Source organism: Poecile atricapillus, chromosome 1 (genome assembly GCF_030490865.1).
Source record: "Poecile atricapillus isolate bPoeAtr1 chromosome 1, bPoeAtr1.hap1, whole genome shotgun sequence".
Classification (NCBI taxonomy): domain Eukaryota; kingdom Metazoa; phylum Chordata; class Aves; order Passeriformes; family Paridae; genus Poecile; species Poecile atricapillus.
The window spans coordinates 88,914,304-88,931,582 of record NC_081249.1 but is presented as its reverse complement, the minus strand read 5'-3'; the positions used below and the strand labels follow the sequence as shown (position 1 = coordinate 88,931,582).

Sequence of the window (17,279 nt, the reverse complement as noted above, 5' to 3'; positions counted from 1 at the left end):
AAGGAAGAAAGGGAGGGAGGGAGGGAAGGAGGGAGAGACAGAGCAAATATCTGAACTGTGACTTTTGTTTTCTCTGGAGAAGAGTTTTTTCTAATTTTCTTCTTTCTTTGAAAAAAATAAACAAAAGCAGACAGCAGAACATGTTCTGTCAAGTTCTGACCCAACTGTTTTGTGCAACAGTACTGAACAAAGGGAAGTTTGGGGTGTTGTTAAACTCTCCCAGCACACCCACTGCTAATCCTGTACTGGGGTACAGTCCCTCCTTTCCTCTCCCCTGACAAACTTTGCTGATTAGTTTCTGTCTTCACACCCAGGCTGACTTCTGCACCCTGATCTCCAAACAGTGACCTCATTGCCTTGTTCAGCTGGTGAGAAACTACAGTAAAATGGAAGAGGTAAACAAAGTGGGGGGAACTAATGGCCGGAAGATTTAGGAGGTAGGAATCTGCTCCCTGCTATCCTGCTCCCATTGTGTGCCTGAGCTTGAGAAAGTGCAAGCTGAGTCTTGACAAGCTCTTTTCTGTGACGGTTCCTCTGGAAACTCAGCTCAGTCCTCCAGATGGTGACTTGGGACAGACAGACCGCAAATTATATGCCAAATAGTACTAGACCCACGCTCCTGTCACTGCTACAGATTCTGTATAGTACTGGAATTCACCCACCTTCTGCAGCAGGAGCTCTTCATTCCCAGCCCAACTGTCTCACCGAGATCTAAATATTAAAAACAAAAGCCTGTGTTTTCAGTCGAGCTGAATTTGTGTCCATTTGGTGCAGCCAGCAGTGTGCCTACCTCTAGCTGAGCTGCAGTTCATGCTCACGCCGATTAGAGAAATAGCATTAACAGCACTCTGCCTATGAGGAGTATGTTCAATACTCCTACACAATGCAGCCTTCAATATCCTCCTTTTGGGAAATGTTTCAAAGTGTCACCCCATCCCTGACCCTGACAGACACCTCCAGGTCCTGGCCAGCAGCAGCTCAACTCACATTTGTCTTCCCAGACACTCAGTAAACACCTTTGTGTCCCTTTTCTTTAGAGGAAGGGGTCTTGCTGAGCTCACCCTGAAATATATCTCCCTGGACAAAAGGGCTGAAAGGTTAAGGAGCTCCAGGGGGTGGTTCAGCAGGGAGTTGGGGCAGTTGTCTGCCAGAACCAAAGCTATAAAGGCAGAGAGAAGCTAGGGACCACATCCAGCACGGATGCTGAGAGTCCTGTCTTGCCTCCCACCAGCCCTGGGCTAAGAAGATGCTGGGGCTTCAGTCATGGCCTTGCTCATTTTTCCTCTTCTTGGTTCTGCTCTCTGCCAGCGTTCAGACTGTGTCCTTACCAGGACAGAGACTACAGGTAGGAGGGAGCGGGAGAGACCTGAGGTTGATTTCAGGAGGGGAGGAGGAGGGGAGGTTGTGTTTGAACCTCAAATGAGAGGTGGTCCCAAATTCCAACTACAAAGAGGCTGCTGTCTACTGTTGTTGCACTCTCCCCTTCAGCAGCCTCAGCTTTAGGGTGACTTTAGCTTTATAAGCCAGCCCCTAAGGAGCACCAGCATTTCAAGATAGGAAACCGACAAAAGTTTTTAGTGCTCTGCAAAAGCTTTTAACAGTGAAGAGCCCAGTCCTTTCTAAGCCCACTCTGTGTCAGCAGCCACCAGATAATTACAGTAATGTCTCTCATGTTCAGTGCCTAGTTCAGATGATTCAGAGGAAAGATGTATCCTGTTAGGCCAGGAGTTTTGCTCCTAAGCTCAGTACTATCCCCCTTAAAGACCCTCTTTAAGGCCAAGAGCCCTGTCAGGATGCCAGCTAGGGGCTTCTTCAGTAAATCTTTTATCCTCAGCAACTACAGCAATAGTATTTTTGGCTTTCAAATCTAGCCAGCTCGCTCTTACCCAGACCCTAACCTGAGCCCCAGCACCTTGCCTTTACATCACCCTGGGAAAGCCACAGGGAAATAGTCAGGACATGAACTAAAATCACAAGACTGATCCTGCTATGACTCACCACTTTCACTCCTCACTGAGGATGCCTGTGTCCGCTTCAGTTAACTTGCTACCACACAGAGCTGCACAAAGGCATCCTCAGCCTTAGCTCAGCATCCATGTGAGAGACAGATGTGGAACAGCTCCCGCAGGCAGCTTCTCTGGGCAGCAATGCCATGCCTCCACTGCACCTAACACATCCCCTAACCCTTGTCTCCTAGCAGTGCTGGGGGTTTACAGTCAGCACAGCTAACCTAGAGGATTTCCAGCTGATGGGGAGTCCCCCTTCCTCACACCTGCTCTGCTCCTGCCTTTCCCCCATTTTATCAGCAGGTCTTTGAGGCAGGACCATCCTTCCCAGCAGTCATCTGGAAAAATGAAATGGTACATAGCAGCCTGAGCACGCAGAGATGCTCAGCATCCACAAAAGGAGCAAGGACTGAAGAGAGTTACCTTCCAAATCTGGGGCAAGGCAGGATGTGTGTATGGTTGTACAAGAGCAGGGCAATCTGCCCGCAGGCAGAAATCACAGCAGCTGTCTGCCTGCTGTTTTGGACGGCAAAGTCGTTTCAGACTGTGGGAGCTGCTGGTCAAGCCCTTCCCTGTGTCTGGATGCAATGTCACAGGCACAGTGCTGTGAGCAGGCATCACTTTAATGTCCTGCCTGAGCCCTCAGGAGGTATGGGAACTGAGGTACCAGGGGGTACAAAGCTTTTCACCAGAAGCACAGGCATCACCCCACTCTCCTCCGTTTATCCCAGATGCTCCTTTCACGATTGCTGCCCCTGGAATCCGAGTCCACGCTGACAGAAGAGGACACGAAGGAGGGATCCAGCTTTGGTCCTCCGCTGCTCTCCTCCACTCTCCCCTTCCTCCCATCTGGGGCTAGAGCTGCCCGTCCATCCCTCTGGCGCAAGAACCTCGCCAGTCGCAAGTGGGCACTGCCTGGAGATTGGGCCTGGAAGGCCATGCCCAGGGGTTGCTTCGGGCTGAAACTGGACCGAATCGGGACCTTCAGTGGTTTGGGGTGTTAGCTTTGGAGGGCCTCCGAGGTGAGAGGGCCAAGAGTGTGGGCTCGAGCAAGCGGGCAGGGAAGAAGTTCAGGGCAGAGTTGAGCGCACAGACAGCGAGGGGATGGGGCAGCGGGGCAGGCTGTGGGGCCACCACCTGCCAGCCGCCGGGGCAAAGGCCGGGACCGGGGCCGCCCCGTGCTGCCGGCGCGGCGCTGGGGCCGGCCGGGGCGAGAGCAGGCGGGCGGGACACCGCTGGGCGGCTCACCAGGCCCGCTTCTCCGCAGCCGGAGGGCAGCCAGCCTCGGGAACCAGCACCGGCTCGGGAACCAGCACGGCGCACGGCTGCGCGAAGCCCTGAAGCTCCCGGCCCGAAAAAGGGAGGCTGCGGCAGCGAGGAAGCGGCGCGGCAGTACGAGCAGGAGCTGCCCGGCTCCGCAGCCGCCCGCCGCGGACGCCGAAGCCCCGCTCCGCCGGCAGCCCCCTCCCCGCTCCCCGTGCCTGAGGACTCCCTCATTAAAAAAGCTGTACTAATTTGCCGCGTCCGCGCTCGGCGTTGGCTGCCCCCGGCCGGGGGCCGGCGGGAGGCGCTGGCAGAGCCCGCCCGGCGCCCCCGGCCCCACGCGCGGGGCCGTGCCGGGCCCTGCCGCCGCCATTCCGCGTGGGGCGTGCGGCACGCGCGGCTGCGGCGCGGTGCGGCCGGGGGGGCGGACACGGGTGAGGAGGTATCGACCGGGCGCGGGGCACAAGGGCCGCCCTGGCTCACCCCGGCCGCACTCTGCCCCCGCTAGAGCAAACACTGGGGCCTCCTGTTTGCGCTGAAGCTTTCCCCGAGAGCCTCCCTCGGTGGGCTGCGGCTGGGGCACCACCGACCCCGGCACGAGTTCGTAGCCCTGCTGCTGTGCCCCGCGAGCCATCACCATGTCCTGGCCTTTAAGAAAAGGTTGTAACCTCAGCTGGATCTAAACTTAGCCACCAGCCCCTCAGCAGCGCCGGGAATAGCAGTGGTATAAGGAGAGTAGGGTTACGTTTGAGCTGCATGACCCCTCTCTTGTCCCCCACCCTGTACCTGCGTGGTTAACCCCCAGCCTGCCCACACCCCCCCCCCCCTTATCCTCAAAGCCCTGTTCAGCCGAGTAGTCAGAGGGATATTCCAGCTCCCACCGCCCCCACCCGTTCTGTCAATCCAGATTTGCATCCCCACTGTTCCCACACCTTCCTCCGGGATGGGAGATTTGGGATTTGTGCGTGCTCTGGGCGTTGTACGTAAGGTGAGTTTGTCCCGCCGCACCTGCCCCGCACAGAGCTGGAGGATGGAGGCGGAGGGAGCCCAGCTTGGGGGGGGTGGGGAGCCGGGCAGCGGCCATGCCAGGATCGCTTCCTCCTCGCAGGCAGCCGGGGAAGGCGGGTCGAGACGGCAGACGAGCAGGATTTCCGCCGTCACGTCCCGCGGGCAGCGGCAGCACTGCCGCAGTGCCTCATTAAGATGGTGCTCACGCTGCCGCCCGTGGCCTGCCGGGGCAGAGCCCGGCCGGCGGCCCCGTCCAGAGCACGCCTGGATAAACCCACCCCAGAGGAGGGTCCCAGTCTGGAGGAGGGAGAACTCCCAGCCAGGGAGAATGTAGCAGTACCCATGTCAGGGGGAATGGGGAACGCCTGGAGACCCACTGCTCCCTCCAGGTGACCCCAGCATCCCTGCACCCCATTTGCCCTTGCAGCCATAGAATCATGGAATGTTAAGGGGTTGGAATGGACCTTAAAGATTATCCAGTGCCAACCCTCGTGCCACGTGCACGGATGCCTCCCGCTAGAGCAGGTTGCTCAAGGCCTTATCCAGCCTGGCTTGGAACACTACCACGGTTGGGGCATCCACAGCCTCCCTGGGCAACGTGTTGCAGTGCCTCATCACCCTCACAGTAAAGAACTTCTTCCTAATATCCATCCTAAATTTCCCCCCTTTCAATTTGTACCCATTACTCCTTGTCCCATCACTACAGCTCCTGACGAAGAGTCCCTCTCCGGCTTCCCTGTAGGTCCCTTCGGATACTGGATACTACTCCATTCAAGGGGGCACAGCCTGCAGCCGGTGTGGGCGGCTACGTGCCCTTTGTTACCAGGGCATACCATCATTGAAAGCAGCGCATACCATTTTCCGGAGTGGCAGCGAGCCCGGCGAGAGCAGCCCCTGACCAGCTATCACCCGGGGGTCCCTCCCCGTCTCCTCGGGCGCGGCCGCCCATCCTCACCCTTGGGACACCTCCCCGCAAGGACCGGTGCATTTTTCACCACCGCCACCAGCACCACCAACCCCCTTGGGGTGGCTCGACGGGAATGTGATCGCTACGGACCCTCCGTTCCCGGCGCGGGGCCTTTGTTAACGGGGGGCGGCGGGGCGGGGGAAACAGGGGGGGTCTTCGCCTGCCGCACCCGCAGCACGGGCGCACGTAGCCCGGTCCGGCCTCCGCGCTGCCATTCGTCGGCGTCGCGGCGGGGCGGGCCCCCGCCCTACCCTCACGCGGCTATAAAGTGCGGCGGAGAGGCGCTGCGCCACCTCCTCACTGCGCGCCGGGCGGTTCGGAGGCAGCAGGTAACGGGCGGGGCGGGGGAGATGCGAGGGGGGAGAGAGAGGCGGCGGGGGGCGGGCGTGTGAGAGCCCTCTCCCCACACACGCACACCGCCCACCGGCAGGGGGTGCGGCAGCCCCCGGGCGGAGCGGGGCCGCGTGGCCGCGGGGCCCATGGGCACAAAGACGGCGCGGCGCAAAATGGCGGGGGCGGCGTGAGGGGGGCGGTGAGGCCAGGAGGGTTAGGGGTGTGAGCGGGGGATGGTCACCGGAGGAGGAGGGGGCGGATAGCTGTCGTGGGGGGGGGGGACGAGTTAATCGCCCGGGGCGGGGGAGTGATCGCCCGGGGGGGTGGGGCTGGCTCAGAGCGCGGGCGCCCCCTTGCCCGCCCCCCGCTCGCCCCTCGGGGCGGGCGAGACGTTAACGGCGCCGGGTGCGGGCGCGGCTGCCGGGGGCGGTTGTTGCCCGTTCTCCATATGCCCCTACTGGTGGTTTCTGCCCGCAGGAACATCCCGAAGTGGTAAAGATGGTGAAAGTCGGAGTCAATGGGTGAGTGCCGGGGCCGGTGGGGCCAGCAGGGATTTGGGGGGGGGGGGGGCAAGGTCGCCTCAAGGGCGCGGGGGATGATTTAGGGGAAGGGAGAGGTTGAATCCCGCCGATCCCGCTCCGCCGGCGCCCCCCGGGGCAGAGCGGTGCTGCTGACTCATTTCTCTTCGGATTCGGGGTGACTCACTCCGGAAGGGGCTGCCGTTGCCCGGCTGCCCCAGTTTCCCTCCGCATTCCCGGGGGATCCCTGCAGCCCCCCACCAAAAGGTCTCCCGGTGGATCGTGTGTCAATGGCGGCCCCGGGATGTGACCTTCTCGTACCGGGCCGAGGAGTAACCGGATCCCCGGGACTTTCAGTAAATTTAGCGATTGACCTTTCCGGGGCGGGGGTCGCTCTTAATCTTTAACCGGGATGCCTTGGCCTTTGGACGAGCTGCAGGGCTCCCTCCCGCCCCAGCGGGCAGGGAGCAGTGGATGATCCCGAGGGAAGGCTGCCAAGGACTGCCTCCCATGCCCAGCTGTGCTGGTTCTCTGTTGCGCCTCCTCACACATGTCTTTCTCTCTCCAGATTTGGCCGCATCGGCCGCCTGGTCACCCGTGCTGCCGTCCTCTCTGGCAAAGTCCAAGTGGTGGCCATCAACGATCCCTTCATTGATCTGAACTACATGGTTAGTTGCTTTGCAGTGCCCCCTCTGGGCCTTTCTGAGTAGGGCTTCTCTGGACCTGTTCTAGTAACTTCCCAGGGTCTTAGAGGATGATGGCAGCCTGGGTGCCTGACCTTCCACTCCCCCTCTCTTTATTAGGTTTACATGTTCAAATATGACTCCACTCACGGCCACTTCCGGGGCACTGTCAAGGCTGAGAATGGGAAACTTGTGATTAATGGGAATGCTATCACCATCTTCCAGGAGTAAGTATCTTTTTCCCTATTGCCCCTCTGGAGGTTGAAAGCAAGTGTCTCATGGAGCTGCTCTTAAAATTTTGTCTCTCCTTAGGCGCGACCCCAGCAACATCAAGTGGGCAGATGCTGGTGCTGAATATGTTGTGGAATCCACTGGTGTCTTCACCACCATGGAGAAGGCTGGGGTGAGTATGCCATGGAGGCATAGGAGAGGAGATAGTGCTGCTTCTTCCTGTTGGGCACCATATACAGAGCTGCTCGAGATGAGCCTGTGAAGGAGAAGAGATCTGAAGGAGCAAGCTTGGAAGGATCCTGAGTTATGTCATTTTTTATCTCTTCAGGCTCACCTGAAGGGTGGTGCCAAGCGTGTGATCATCTCTGCCCCCTCTGCTGATGCTCCCATGTTTGTGATGGGTGTCAACCATGAGAAGTATGACAAGTCTCTGAAAATTGTCAGGTAAAGAGAGAGGAACATGCTTTGTGGCCTGGAGCTCTCACCAGCTGCCAGGGGTCTCACTTCACCTGAGTGGAAGCGTTGCCTCTGGCTGATGTGCCTTTCTCTCTCTATCCCAGCAATGCTTCCTGCACTACTAACTGCCTGGCGCCCTTGGCCAAGGTCATCCATGACAACTTTGGCATCGTGGAGGGTCTCATGGTAGGTCTGCAGCTTGGTGCTGAAGAGGGTGACCTACCACAGATCCCCTTGTGTGAGAGGGAAAGAGTCTGTCCTCCCTGTGTCACTCTTCCTGGAGTGTATTGGCTGTGTTCTTATTCCTGTGCTCTTTCTTCAGACCACTGTCCATGCCATCACAGCCACACAGAAGACAGTGGATGGGCCCTCTGGGAAGCTCTGGAGGGATGGCAGAGGTGCTGCTCAGAACATCATTCCAGCATCTACTGGAGCTGCTAAGGCTGTGGGAAAAGTCATTCCTGAGCTCAATGGGTGAGTGTTGTCCCTTCTCAGGTGTCAGGAGGAGGCAGACTATATCTTAGGCTGGCAGAGGTGTGCCAGATGCTGTTCCTTGCTGACTCATGTCTCTCACAGGAAACTTACTGGAATGGCTTTCCGTGTGCCAACCCCTAATGTCTCTGTTGTGGACCTGACCTGCCGTCTGGAAAAACCAGTAAGTGGTGTGGATGAGGTCCTAACAACTTCCAGATGTGCCCCTGTGTCCTCTAAGCCCTGTATTGCATCTGGAATTGCCCTCTCTGCATCAATCTTGTTCTGAAGATGTGATCTTTGTGAAAAGAGCACCTGCTGGGGTGTTGCCATGTGTGTCTCCTCCCTCCCCTGTCCCCAGTGGACATTTTGTGTGAGTTGGGATCTGAGCATCTTGGATCTGTCTTCCCCCAGGCCAAGTACGATGACATCAAGAGGGTAGTGAAGGCTGCTGCTGATGGGCCCCTGAAGGGCATCCTGGCATACACAGAGGACCAGGTAAGGGACTCTCTCAGCCTGTGGTTATTGGCACTTGGCTCATTTTTCTAAAAGACTGTTGTGGCAGCAGCTTTGCCAGGATCCCGGTTTGGGCACTTGGAGTACAGACTATGGGCAACCATATGCATTACAATTTATTGTGTTTCAGGTTGTCTCTTGTGATTTCAATGGTGATAGCCATTCCTCCACCTTTGATGCGGGTGCTGGCATTGCACTGAACGACCATTTTGTCAAGCTGGTTTCCTGGTAGGTGCAGCCTTAGCGTGGGATGTGGATGTTGGCACAGACAGGTTACAGACTTGGGTCCTGTTGGTTACCACTGGTGATCCAGGTGGATACACACACCTCCAGTCTCACTGTGGAGTGAGATTGCTTCTTACCTGAAATTGTTATAGCTGCCTCCTTCCCCTCCGGAGGGTAGGTGGGAGTTCATTTGTGCAGGAATAGGGCAGAGGAGCAGGAAGAACAGAAGAAGAGGTGCAGGAAATGGGTCAGCCCTGACAGCGCTTGTTTTCTGTCCCCAGGTACGATAACGAATATGGATACAGCAACCGTGTTGTGGACTTGATGGTCCACATGGCATCCAAGGAGTAAGCCGAGCACACAGGCCCCCCTGCTGCCTAGGGAAGCAGGACTCTCCTTTGTTGGAGCCCCTGCCCTTGTTCACCACCGCTTAGCTCTGCATCCTGCAGTGAGAGGCCAGTTCTGTTCCCTTGTCTCCCCCACTCCTCCAACTTCTCCCCGAGCCTGGGGGAGGTGGAGAGGCTGATAGAAACTGATCTGTTTGTGTACCACCTTACATCAATAAAAGTGATCACCATCTGAAAAGCCTTGTCTTTCTGTCAGGGGGAGATGGGAGGAGGGGGCATGTACGTAACAAGAAGCTGCAGGCGCCTGCATGGCACAGTCTCTTCCAGCTGCAGTGAGGAGCTGGGGAGTGCAGCCTGCTGAGCTGCTTGTTCCACATGGGAGAGCCCAGAGTCCAGCCCCTGAGCCAAAACAAGGTGTGGTGCAGGGCCGTGCTCCACAGCAGAGCTGCGTGGTAGGATGGAAAGCAGCTCTGTGGCTCCATACACCGAGCTCTGGATTTGCTTATCTGATGGGTATACACAGAATAAAAGTGCTGAGCTGATGATTCTCGAGTTTGCTTTGGTAAAGGGGCACAAGAAACAAATTAATTCTTCCCCTGCCTCAGTGAGGGACAAGGAAGATACTCCTGGTGCAACAAGGAGGGTATTTTACTTCCTTTTACCTTTTAAAATGGATTGGCTTTGCCCCAGAGGAAATGGCTGCCTAGGGACGTGTCGGAAGCCATCATCGGCATGGTGGTGGCCAGTCTTAATTCTGGCTTAATTCTGTGCGTAAGGAGGGGCAGTTGCAGTTAAGCTGCTGAGCAGCAAATCTCTGCAAGGTGAGTGTCAGCCCTCTGCCTCCCTGCATTAGTTCTGGAAGCATGAATGCTGCCGGGCAGGGACAGAGCCTTCCATGACCTGTGAGCACTAGGACAGATAAGCAACGCACTGCACACAATCACGTGGCCCTCCATTTTTAGCAGCTTAATTTAGCATCTCAGGGCTGATGTGTTCTCTCCCTGGCAGGCACGGCTGGAGCTGTTGTCCGGACCCCAACTGCTTTAGACCCTGATCTGGATGCTGCAAGGACATAAGCTAGAGGACTTAACTCTCAGGATCAAGGTATGCTGGACATGGTTTCCCAGAGCCGCTTATCTCCAGCAGTTGGGCTGCGTAAAAATTAAATGTTTGCCGGAGTAGAGGGCGAAGACTCAAAGCTATATTGCGAAGAGAAGGTTGAATAACCTGCCTCTTGGATAGGAGCTGGGATTCTGAGCAGCTTGTTAGCCCTGGGACAGCAGAAATACTTGGATTACAACACAAATGGCCCCGTCATTGAAGCTTTAGGTAACTCTGGCATCAAGTGGGAGCTGCCTGGTGCTGGAGCTCACCGGAGGCACAGCCCTCCCATGGAGCTGGGTTTCTGCCGCGGGGAACTGTAGCCTGGAGACCTGTCAAGATTACAAATGAGTCTTGGGTTGGTCCCATCCTCTCTTTGATTGCTGTGCCTGGGTGCTTTGAATGGCTGTTCTGTTTCTGCTGCCTGCATATTTGCGTGCATGCCAGTCAGCACCTTGCTTGATAATCTGGAAGTGCAGAGAGGCTACTGAAACACCTCAGAGGGGGAAGGATGCATGTCCCATTTTCCCATGTAAAACATATTCTGAACTGGCTTAAAAGCTGGAACATTTCTATGAGTCAACTTTTTCTCATAAAAAGACTTGCTTCCTAAGTGAGATAAGGCTGCCTGAAAAATGGTAGAGCAAAGAATTCTTGTTGTTTAACAAGCGTGAGCCCTATCCAACCTGAGATCAAATTGCTCTGGGAATGAGCAAAGTCATACAGCCTCAGGGTGGAGGAAGAGATGTGCTCTTAGACTAACAGCTGCTGGGAATGTCTTGAATAAAGGTTCACTCTGTTTTAAAACAGTATTTCAGCTGGTTTACAATCTCATCTCTCCTAGAAAAATTATATGGTATTGAGATGAGGAAAGCCAGGAATTGCAGTATTTAAAACATGGCTGGTCCTGTATGGAAATGAGGAGAGTGAGTGTGGCAGACTAGTCATGCAGCTTTTGGACTGCCTGGAGGGCTTGGTTTCCCCTCTCTAATACAACCTCCTTAAAATGCACAGCTCTTCCAAATCCTTATTTTGCATCCAGTGTGCCTGCAGATGGCACCACAGCAAGGCCCCCCTGGACAGATGGAAAAACTAGCTCAGTAGCCAGCCTGAGAACTGCAAACTAAAAAAAAACCCATGTAATTATATTTTTTTTACATCAGTTTGTAAATTTGACTTATATGACTGCGGATGGCATTGAGATAAAGATGGGAGATCTGCTGTGGCAGCTGCTTCTGTCTCTGGAGAGGAGTTTCTCCCCAAGTAGGGGAGCTCTAGGTTTGTTCTGACAGCGTTTCTAAGGAAAGCAGATAGAAATGCTTGGTCAGGCAAGGCAGGTGCTGAGGCAGACATAAAGAGGCTCTTGTTCAGCCAAGGGAGTGAAAAGCAATTGTGCCACTTTGCTGGGACAAACCAACTCCAAGAGCAGCTGCCACAAGCCACAATCCATGCTGGTTTGTGAGCACCTTGCAAGGGGAAGGTACAGAAAGACACTGATCCTGGCTAAAAGGTTGACTTTGCCTTCCATGGCTGGCCAGGCACCAGGGCTCACTGTTCAGAGCCATTGTAGGAGAGAGATGCACCTGGGAAAGCTCTCTGGCTGACAGCTTCTCTGATGGACAGCCAACCATTTCTAGGGTGGTAAGCTCTATGTTTTATTCTCCTTTTTTTAAGACAGCTAAGGGTAATTAGCAGTGTCGTTACAGAAAAATTTTGTTTTATGGTAACTTTGAACATTTAGAGGAATTATACTTCCTTGGCATTTGCACAGACTACTACACATGCATTGCTTCCCCAAGAAAGGTCCTCAGACCACCTTCATGTTGAGATGTCAGCGTGAAACTTCAGCGTTAAGGAAGATGACACGCAGCGAAAACCAGCTTGAACAGATGTGGAAAATAAGTTCACTTGAAAAATCACTCCAAAGCATAACAAAATGGTGACTGTGTAAGCACAGTAAAAAAAGGTCTTGGACTTTTAAAACATCCTGTATCCACTTCTGAAGTAACCAGTCTTTGATTGATTGACAAGACCAGGGCAATTGACAAGACCAGGGCAAGGAAGTGGAGATACAGGTCTCTGAAAGACTTAGGACACAGTTACAAAAGACAAACATCTTAAAGGATAATGTTTCAACCTCCTTCATGACTGATGCCATTCACAAAAAATGCAGGTTCACGACTTGGGGTATGCAAATACCCCTGCAGGCTCCAGCAGTACTCACATTTCATCAAAACCAAGCTGCCTACCTTTGGGCAATCACAATGTGTACATGCTGCAAAAACAAGTTATTTGTTACTTACTCTTCTGAGCTGAATGTAATCTCTTACTCTAGGGCAGCTGACTTACCTCTGTGTATTATTACCTTACTACAGAAGTATCATCCTCTTGAGGGAGTTAATTAAGTGTTCCCTAGAAGGAACAGTAGTGCTGGGTTATACTTCACAGCGTAAGATTTGAAAAGGCAGCTGTCAAAAAACAGAAGCTGTAGTCAAATGAAAATAAAAGAAAAACTCATAAATACTAGTAAATGGAACATAGTAACCTAAAGGAAAAAAAATAGAGATTCTGTGACAAATAGAAAAGGAAGAAGGCTGAAAACCTCTTTCAAATGCATCTTGGAGATAAGAAAGCTGCCAAAAAGCTGTAAGATGGCGTGGGAGCGATTAGGAAAGATTAAGCCTGTGAATGAAAAGTAAAGTTGATGTTTTGCCATCAGAGGAGCTTTGGGGTGTTGCCAGACACGAGATTTTCCTCTGCAGCAATGAGATGAAGCCATCACTGAAAACTGAAGCATCAGGATTTGAGACCATGTCTGTGACATGAAGGGCAGCAAACCACATGCGAGACTCAGGTGGATGAAATGGGTGAACAGGTGAACAGGTGCTGCAAGTAATTCACCACGCACCTCAACTCCCCCACCCTCCTCCACGTGATGAAAAGGAACGGAATTTAGGAAAAAACAGGCTGGCAAAACCTTTTTAAGTACTGCCTGAGGACAGGAAAGACCATCCTTTCCAGGTTGAAAACTTGTGGCAACTGAGAGATGCGAGTGCCCAGCATCTGAGCCCCCACCCATCAACACCTTCAGAACAATTTGGAGCATGAGGGTGCCAAGGTGTATGGATTATGCAAAATGACCCAAAACATTCAGTCCTGAATTAGCCTGTGGAAAGGTGCAGAAGGATCTTGTGACTGAGTGACTGGGTTATTAAAATGCTGGATGAAATTCAAGGTTGCCAAGTGAGAAATAGTACATGTAGTGGTGGACACAGCTCTCACATTGCAGAGCTCAAAGCCCTCTTTTGACATTGCCCAAACCTCCAACAAACAAGTGAGCAACTTTTGTTGACCTTGGTCTGAGTCCTGTGACAGAAGGGGAATAAAAAACCAGGTGGTTTGTAATCTCTGCAGTCTCCAGATTTTTAGTTGCCAAGTTGGATACTGTTTTAGGTGCTGGACACCAAGTACCAAATCTCACATGGCCTCCAGCTTCCCCATCTCCTCGGAATCCTTGTATGCCTTTATCAACCTGACTAAACTGCCATCTAGACCAACATCATGAAGTGACTTTAGGCACTGCACAAAAATGCTCACTTGTCTTTCTTTTTAAGAGCAAAGTAGCTAAACTTTTCACTTTCTAAACATTTTTTTTTCCAGCCTGGAATCATGGTTAGAAGTCTTTGGTCTATCTATTCTGATTTCTGATGCAAAGCAGGACAAAGGACACCAATGTCACATGTGGATAAAAGATGTTTAAAGACATCTTCAGTGTCTGGCTGAGAACTTGCACATGATTGCAGGTGAGCCCCGCTCCCTAGGTCTTTCCAACCTTTCTGTCCTCCCAGGCAAGGTCAGTCACTATTTCTTGATCTTGGATGCATCTGTGCATTGCTATATACATATGACAACAGAACCTCTCTTTTGACCTTATTCAGAAATATTCTGTAATGCCTCTTGGCACTATTGACTCAGATATTTAGCCTTTTTGAGAGCCTATTATTTCTATGGATCAAAAATGGTATCAGTTTTGTCTGTCAATTCCTTGTCCTTCTATAAATATTTCTTAAACTGCAGATTTTTTCCATTCCTTCATGATTTCTCCCCTCCTCCCCCATCCACTGGTTTCTCATTGGCTTTTGTCCATGCCCTGTCAGACTAAGCACTGACGTCATTTGCTTGCCCATCCACCCAGGCTTTTCTTTAAATGTCTTCCCTGATGTTTTTAAAAACTGACCTCAGCAAACCATGGGCTTCAGCAGCTGCTGTTTTTTTCTCAGTGGGGAGGTTTCTGTGCTCTGCAAAACACCGTTTGCAGGAACACAGCGACAGCGCCGTGCTTTACTTTCAGCATTGCTCACTCCAACTCCCCAGGCAGCCTCAGGCTTCGTGTGGGGGCTTGTTCATCCCTACAGCACCCCATGCACCCCATACATGAGTGTGCTCCAGGTCATCTGTGTCTGGAACTGCACCTGTGCTCAGCTGGAGATCCTGTTAAGGATCCTCCTTATTGCTAACTGTCTGCAAAGTGCTTCATCATTCCCTTCTGACCACATTCTGCATTTTCCATATACAGAGCACACTTATCTGGTGAGTACTTGTCTTTTTTTGCCTTGTTTTGATTATTTTCCCAATTTCAGACAATAAAAAGAAAATATTACTGCTAGGATTGATTTTTCTTTAAATATAACTAGAACAGCATGTTAGTTCCTTAAGACATTCAAGTATTGTTATTTTTCTCTGAGGTGATATGAGCAGCTGAAGACCTTTTCTCATAAAGCTGAATTATTCTGTTGCCCCTCTATTCCTTTTCTCCTAACCACAGTTGTTGTAGTTGTTACAAGGATTATTTTTGTTAATGTAGGTCAAGCTTTATTATTATTTCTATGAGTTATTCTTATTTCTAAGTACTTTTGTCATATGGCTACTTACCCAAGGAAGTTCACTCACTGAAAGTTATGTTACTAACTCACAGCTTTTTGAAAAACTGGAAAAATACTGCTCTTTCCACAATCTGCAAATTCACTTATTTCACTCTAAGGATAAACTACAGAACACCACACAGTTCTCAGCTGTGACATTTTGTCCTGGCTGGTGTCTCAATTTGTTTCTTGGTTGATCTCTTGTCCGTAGGCAACTATCAGTCTTAACTCAATCTTCATCTGTCATAAGGACATTGAAAATCATTGCCTTACTTGGGCACGCCATCACTTGTAAATTGATGAGAAATTCCCCCTGGCAAAGCATATTCTTTGGTATCCCAAGCCAAAGTCTCCCACTGACAACACAATTTTCCTTGTCAAGCAAAGCAGGGAGGTATTTATAAAATAAATCAACATGTTTTTGGGGGGGATTCAGGACTATATAAAAGACCCTTCAATGCCTTGATGAAATTGTGTGTCAGAGCATGTTTGGCTATCAGCTCTAGAGTGAATATGACTTTTAACATAGCTTGTAAACCAAATTCACAATGGCTCTTGCCTATTCATTTATCCAACAGGTTAGACTGATCTAGAGTTCATATGCCTGTGACCCTTAAAAATACCAGTTAACTACATTTCACCCTCCCCTGATGATTTCTATTTCCTCTTGCACTTTGCAGATGCAGTCTACTCTCGAAGCTGAAAGTGCTGCCTCTTCCCATCTGTTGTGACATTTGTCCAGTTTGATCATGATGGCTTTACCATCACTCCTAGCATTAATCACCATGTGCAACAGCTTGCCAGATGTTTTCAGGAGCCTGTCCATGCATCATCCGGGTGCATTTCCAATGAGACAGCACTCACACGTGTTCTGCATTAATTCTGACCTCTCCTCTTGATAGGAGGTTTCTTCCTTGTAGCCAGACCTTGATCTTGACCAACTTGATAATCATGTGTTAGTTCTGGGATACTCTGTGTCACAGGTACCTGAGACACAACAACTATAAATGTATAAAGTATGGCCAAAGGTAAAAGGCTCAGCAAAGTCAAGCTCCCAGCTCAAACCAAGAAACAAGAACAACTTCCTATGCAGCTTTGTCCTGTCCCAACTCTCATCTAAGAAACATGATAAATAAAATAATAAAGCAGGTTAGCAGGAATCCAAAGGTGTTTCTAGAGAAGGCTGTCAGCATAGCACTTAGGTCCATCCAAGGAATCCTGATGGGGGAAAGCTAACTCACACAATCGCAAGTCATGTGGGATGAGTGACAAAGAGCCTCCAGCAGAAGGGTGCTGGGTGGAAAATTCAGGACCTTGACTGACTCGACAGACGAGTCAGACTCTTTCAGTGATATGATCTAAAAGAGATGGGATCCAGGAATGAGTGAAGGGAGGGTGCAGGTTCACTTAACACAAGGAAGAAGACATGGGCTACTTAGTGGTTAGGTTTCCTGAACCCTCTGAAGCAAGTAAGCACTATGCCTCACTCATGTGGTCAGGTGCAAGGAAAGTGATGCTCCCCACCCTCTCTGTGGGAATATCTGCTAGTATTCATCAAGAAATTCAGTGGGCCTGGTCAGAATCTCAGAATGGGTAAGGTTGGAAGGGAGTACCAATGGAGTACCAGTTGGAGGGATCTCAACTCCTCTCCTCAAGCAGGGTCATCCCAGAGCACGTGGCACAGGGCTGCCTCCAAGTGGTTCTGGAATATCTGCACTGAGGGAGACTCCACAACCTCTCTGGGCAATCTGCTCCAGTGCTCAGACACCTGCACAGTAAAGTTCCTCCTTTGCTGTGTTCCAGTTTCTGCCTGTTGTCTCATGTCTTCTTGACAACACCAAGATGAGCCTGGCTCCCTCCTCTGACACCCAGCCTGCAGATACTTGTAGACATTGATAAGGTCCCCTCTCAGACATCTCTTCTCAAGGCTGAACAGGCCCAGCTCTCTCAGCCTTTCCTCATGAGGCGCTTCCTCACCTAATGATCTTCATTCCTCTTTGCTAGACCTGCTCCAGGAGCTCCATGTCCCTCTTGAACTGAAGAGCCCAGAATTGGACACTGCACTGCAGATGTGCCTCACCAGGGCTGAGTGGAACAGCAGGATCACCTCCCACGCCCTGCTGGCAGTGCTTTTCCTAAAGCACCTCAGGGCACCATTGGCTTCTTGGCCACCACTGCTGGCTTGTAGACAACTTTGTGTCCATCAGGATCCCCAGGTTCTTCTCTGAAGAG

General features: G+C 51.9%; 2 protein-coding genes and 1 long non-coding RNA gene across 5 annotated transcripts; all 3 read left to right on the top strand.

The window, feature by feature from the left end:
* Positions 1 to 1,151: 1,151 nt before the first annotated feature.
* Positions 1,152 to 3,412, top strand: LOC131591437 (C-type natriuretic peptide 2-like). 2 transcript variants are annotated; one of them, XM_058862150.1, is made up of 3 exons: positions 2,579 to 2,655; positions 2,738 to 3,028; positions 3,274 to 3,412. In XM_058862150.1, the coding sequence occupies exons 1-2, from the start codon at positions 2,632 to 2,634 to the stop codon at positions 3,008 to 3,010; spliced, it is 297 nt and encodes a 98-aa protein (XP_058718133.1). In that variant the 5' UTR covers positions 2,579 to 2,631; the 3' UTR covers positions 3,011 to 3,028; positions 3,274 to 3,412. The 2 variants fall into 2 exon arrangements, with proteins under 2 accessions (XP_058718138.1, XP_058718133.1); XM_058862155.1 differs by lacking the exons at positions 2,579 to 2,655; positions 3,274 to 3,412 and adding an exon at positions 1,152 to 1,345 and having other exon boundaries at positions 2,738 to 3,016.
* A 480-nt stretch (positions 3,413 to 3,892) lies between these two features.
* On the top strand, positions 3,893 to 9,262 carry GAPDH (glyceraldehyde-3-phosphate dehydrogenase). Its single transcript, XM_058862124.1, has 13 exons — positions 3,893 to 3,929; positions 5,020 to 5,573; positions 6,055 to 6,098; positions 6,664 to 6,763; positions 6,899 to 7,005; positions 7,091 to 7,181; positions 7,338 to 7,453; positions 7,570 to 7,651; positions 7,788 to 7,939; positions 8,042 to 8,120; positions 8,351 to 8,434; positions 8,583 to 8,680; positions 8,959 to 9,262. The coding sequence occupies exons 1-13, from the start codon at positions 3,908 to 3,910 to the stop codon at positions 9,026 to 9,028; spliced, it is 1,599 nt and encodes a 532-aa protein (XP_058718107.1). The 5' UTR covers positions 3,893 to 3,907; the 3' UTR covers positions 9,029 to 9,262.
* A 617-nt stretch (positions 9,263 to 9,879) lies between these two features.
* Positions 9,880 to 16,200, top strand: LOC131591449 (uncharacterized). Of its 2 annotated transcripts, XR_009280372.1 has the most exons (5): positions 9,880 to 9,926; positions 10,033 to 10,128; positions 13,786 to 13,928; positions 14,477 to 14,715; positions 15,728 to 16,199. It is a non-coding gene; the product is annotated as an uncharacterized LOC131591449 (long non-coding RNA). The 2 variants fall into 2 exon arrangements; XR_009280370.1 differs by lacking the exon at positions 9,880 to 9,926 and having other exon boundaries at positions 9,955 to 10,128; positions 15,728 to 16,200.
* Positions 16,201 to 17,279: the final 1,079 nt, after the last annotated feature.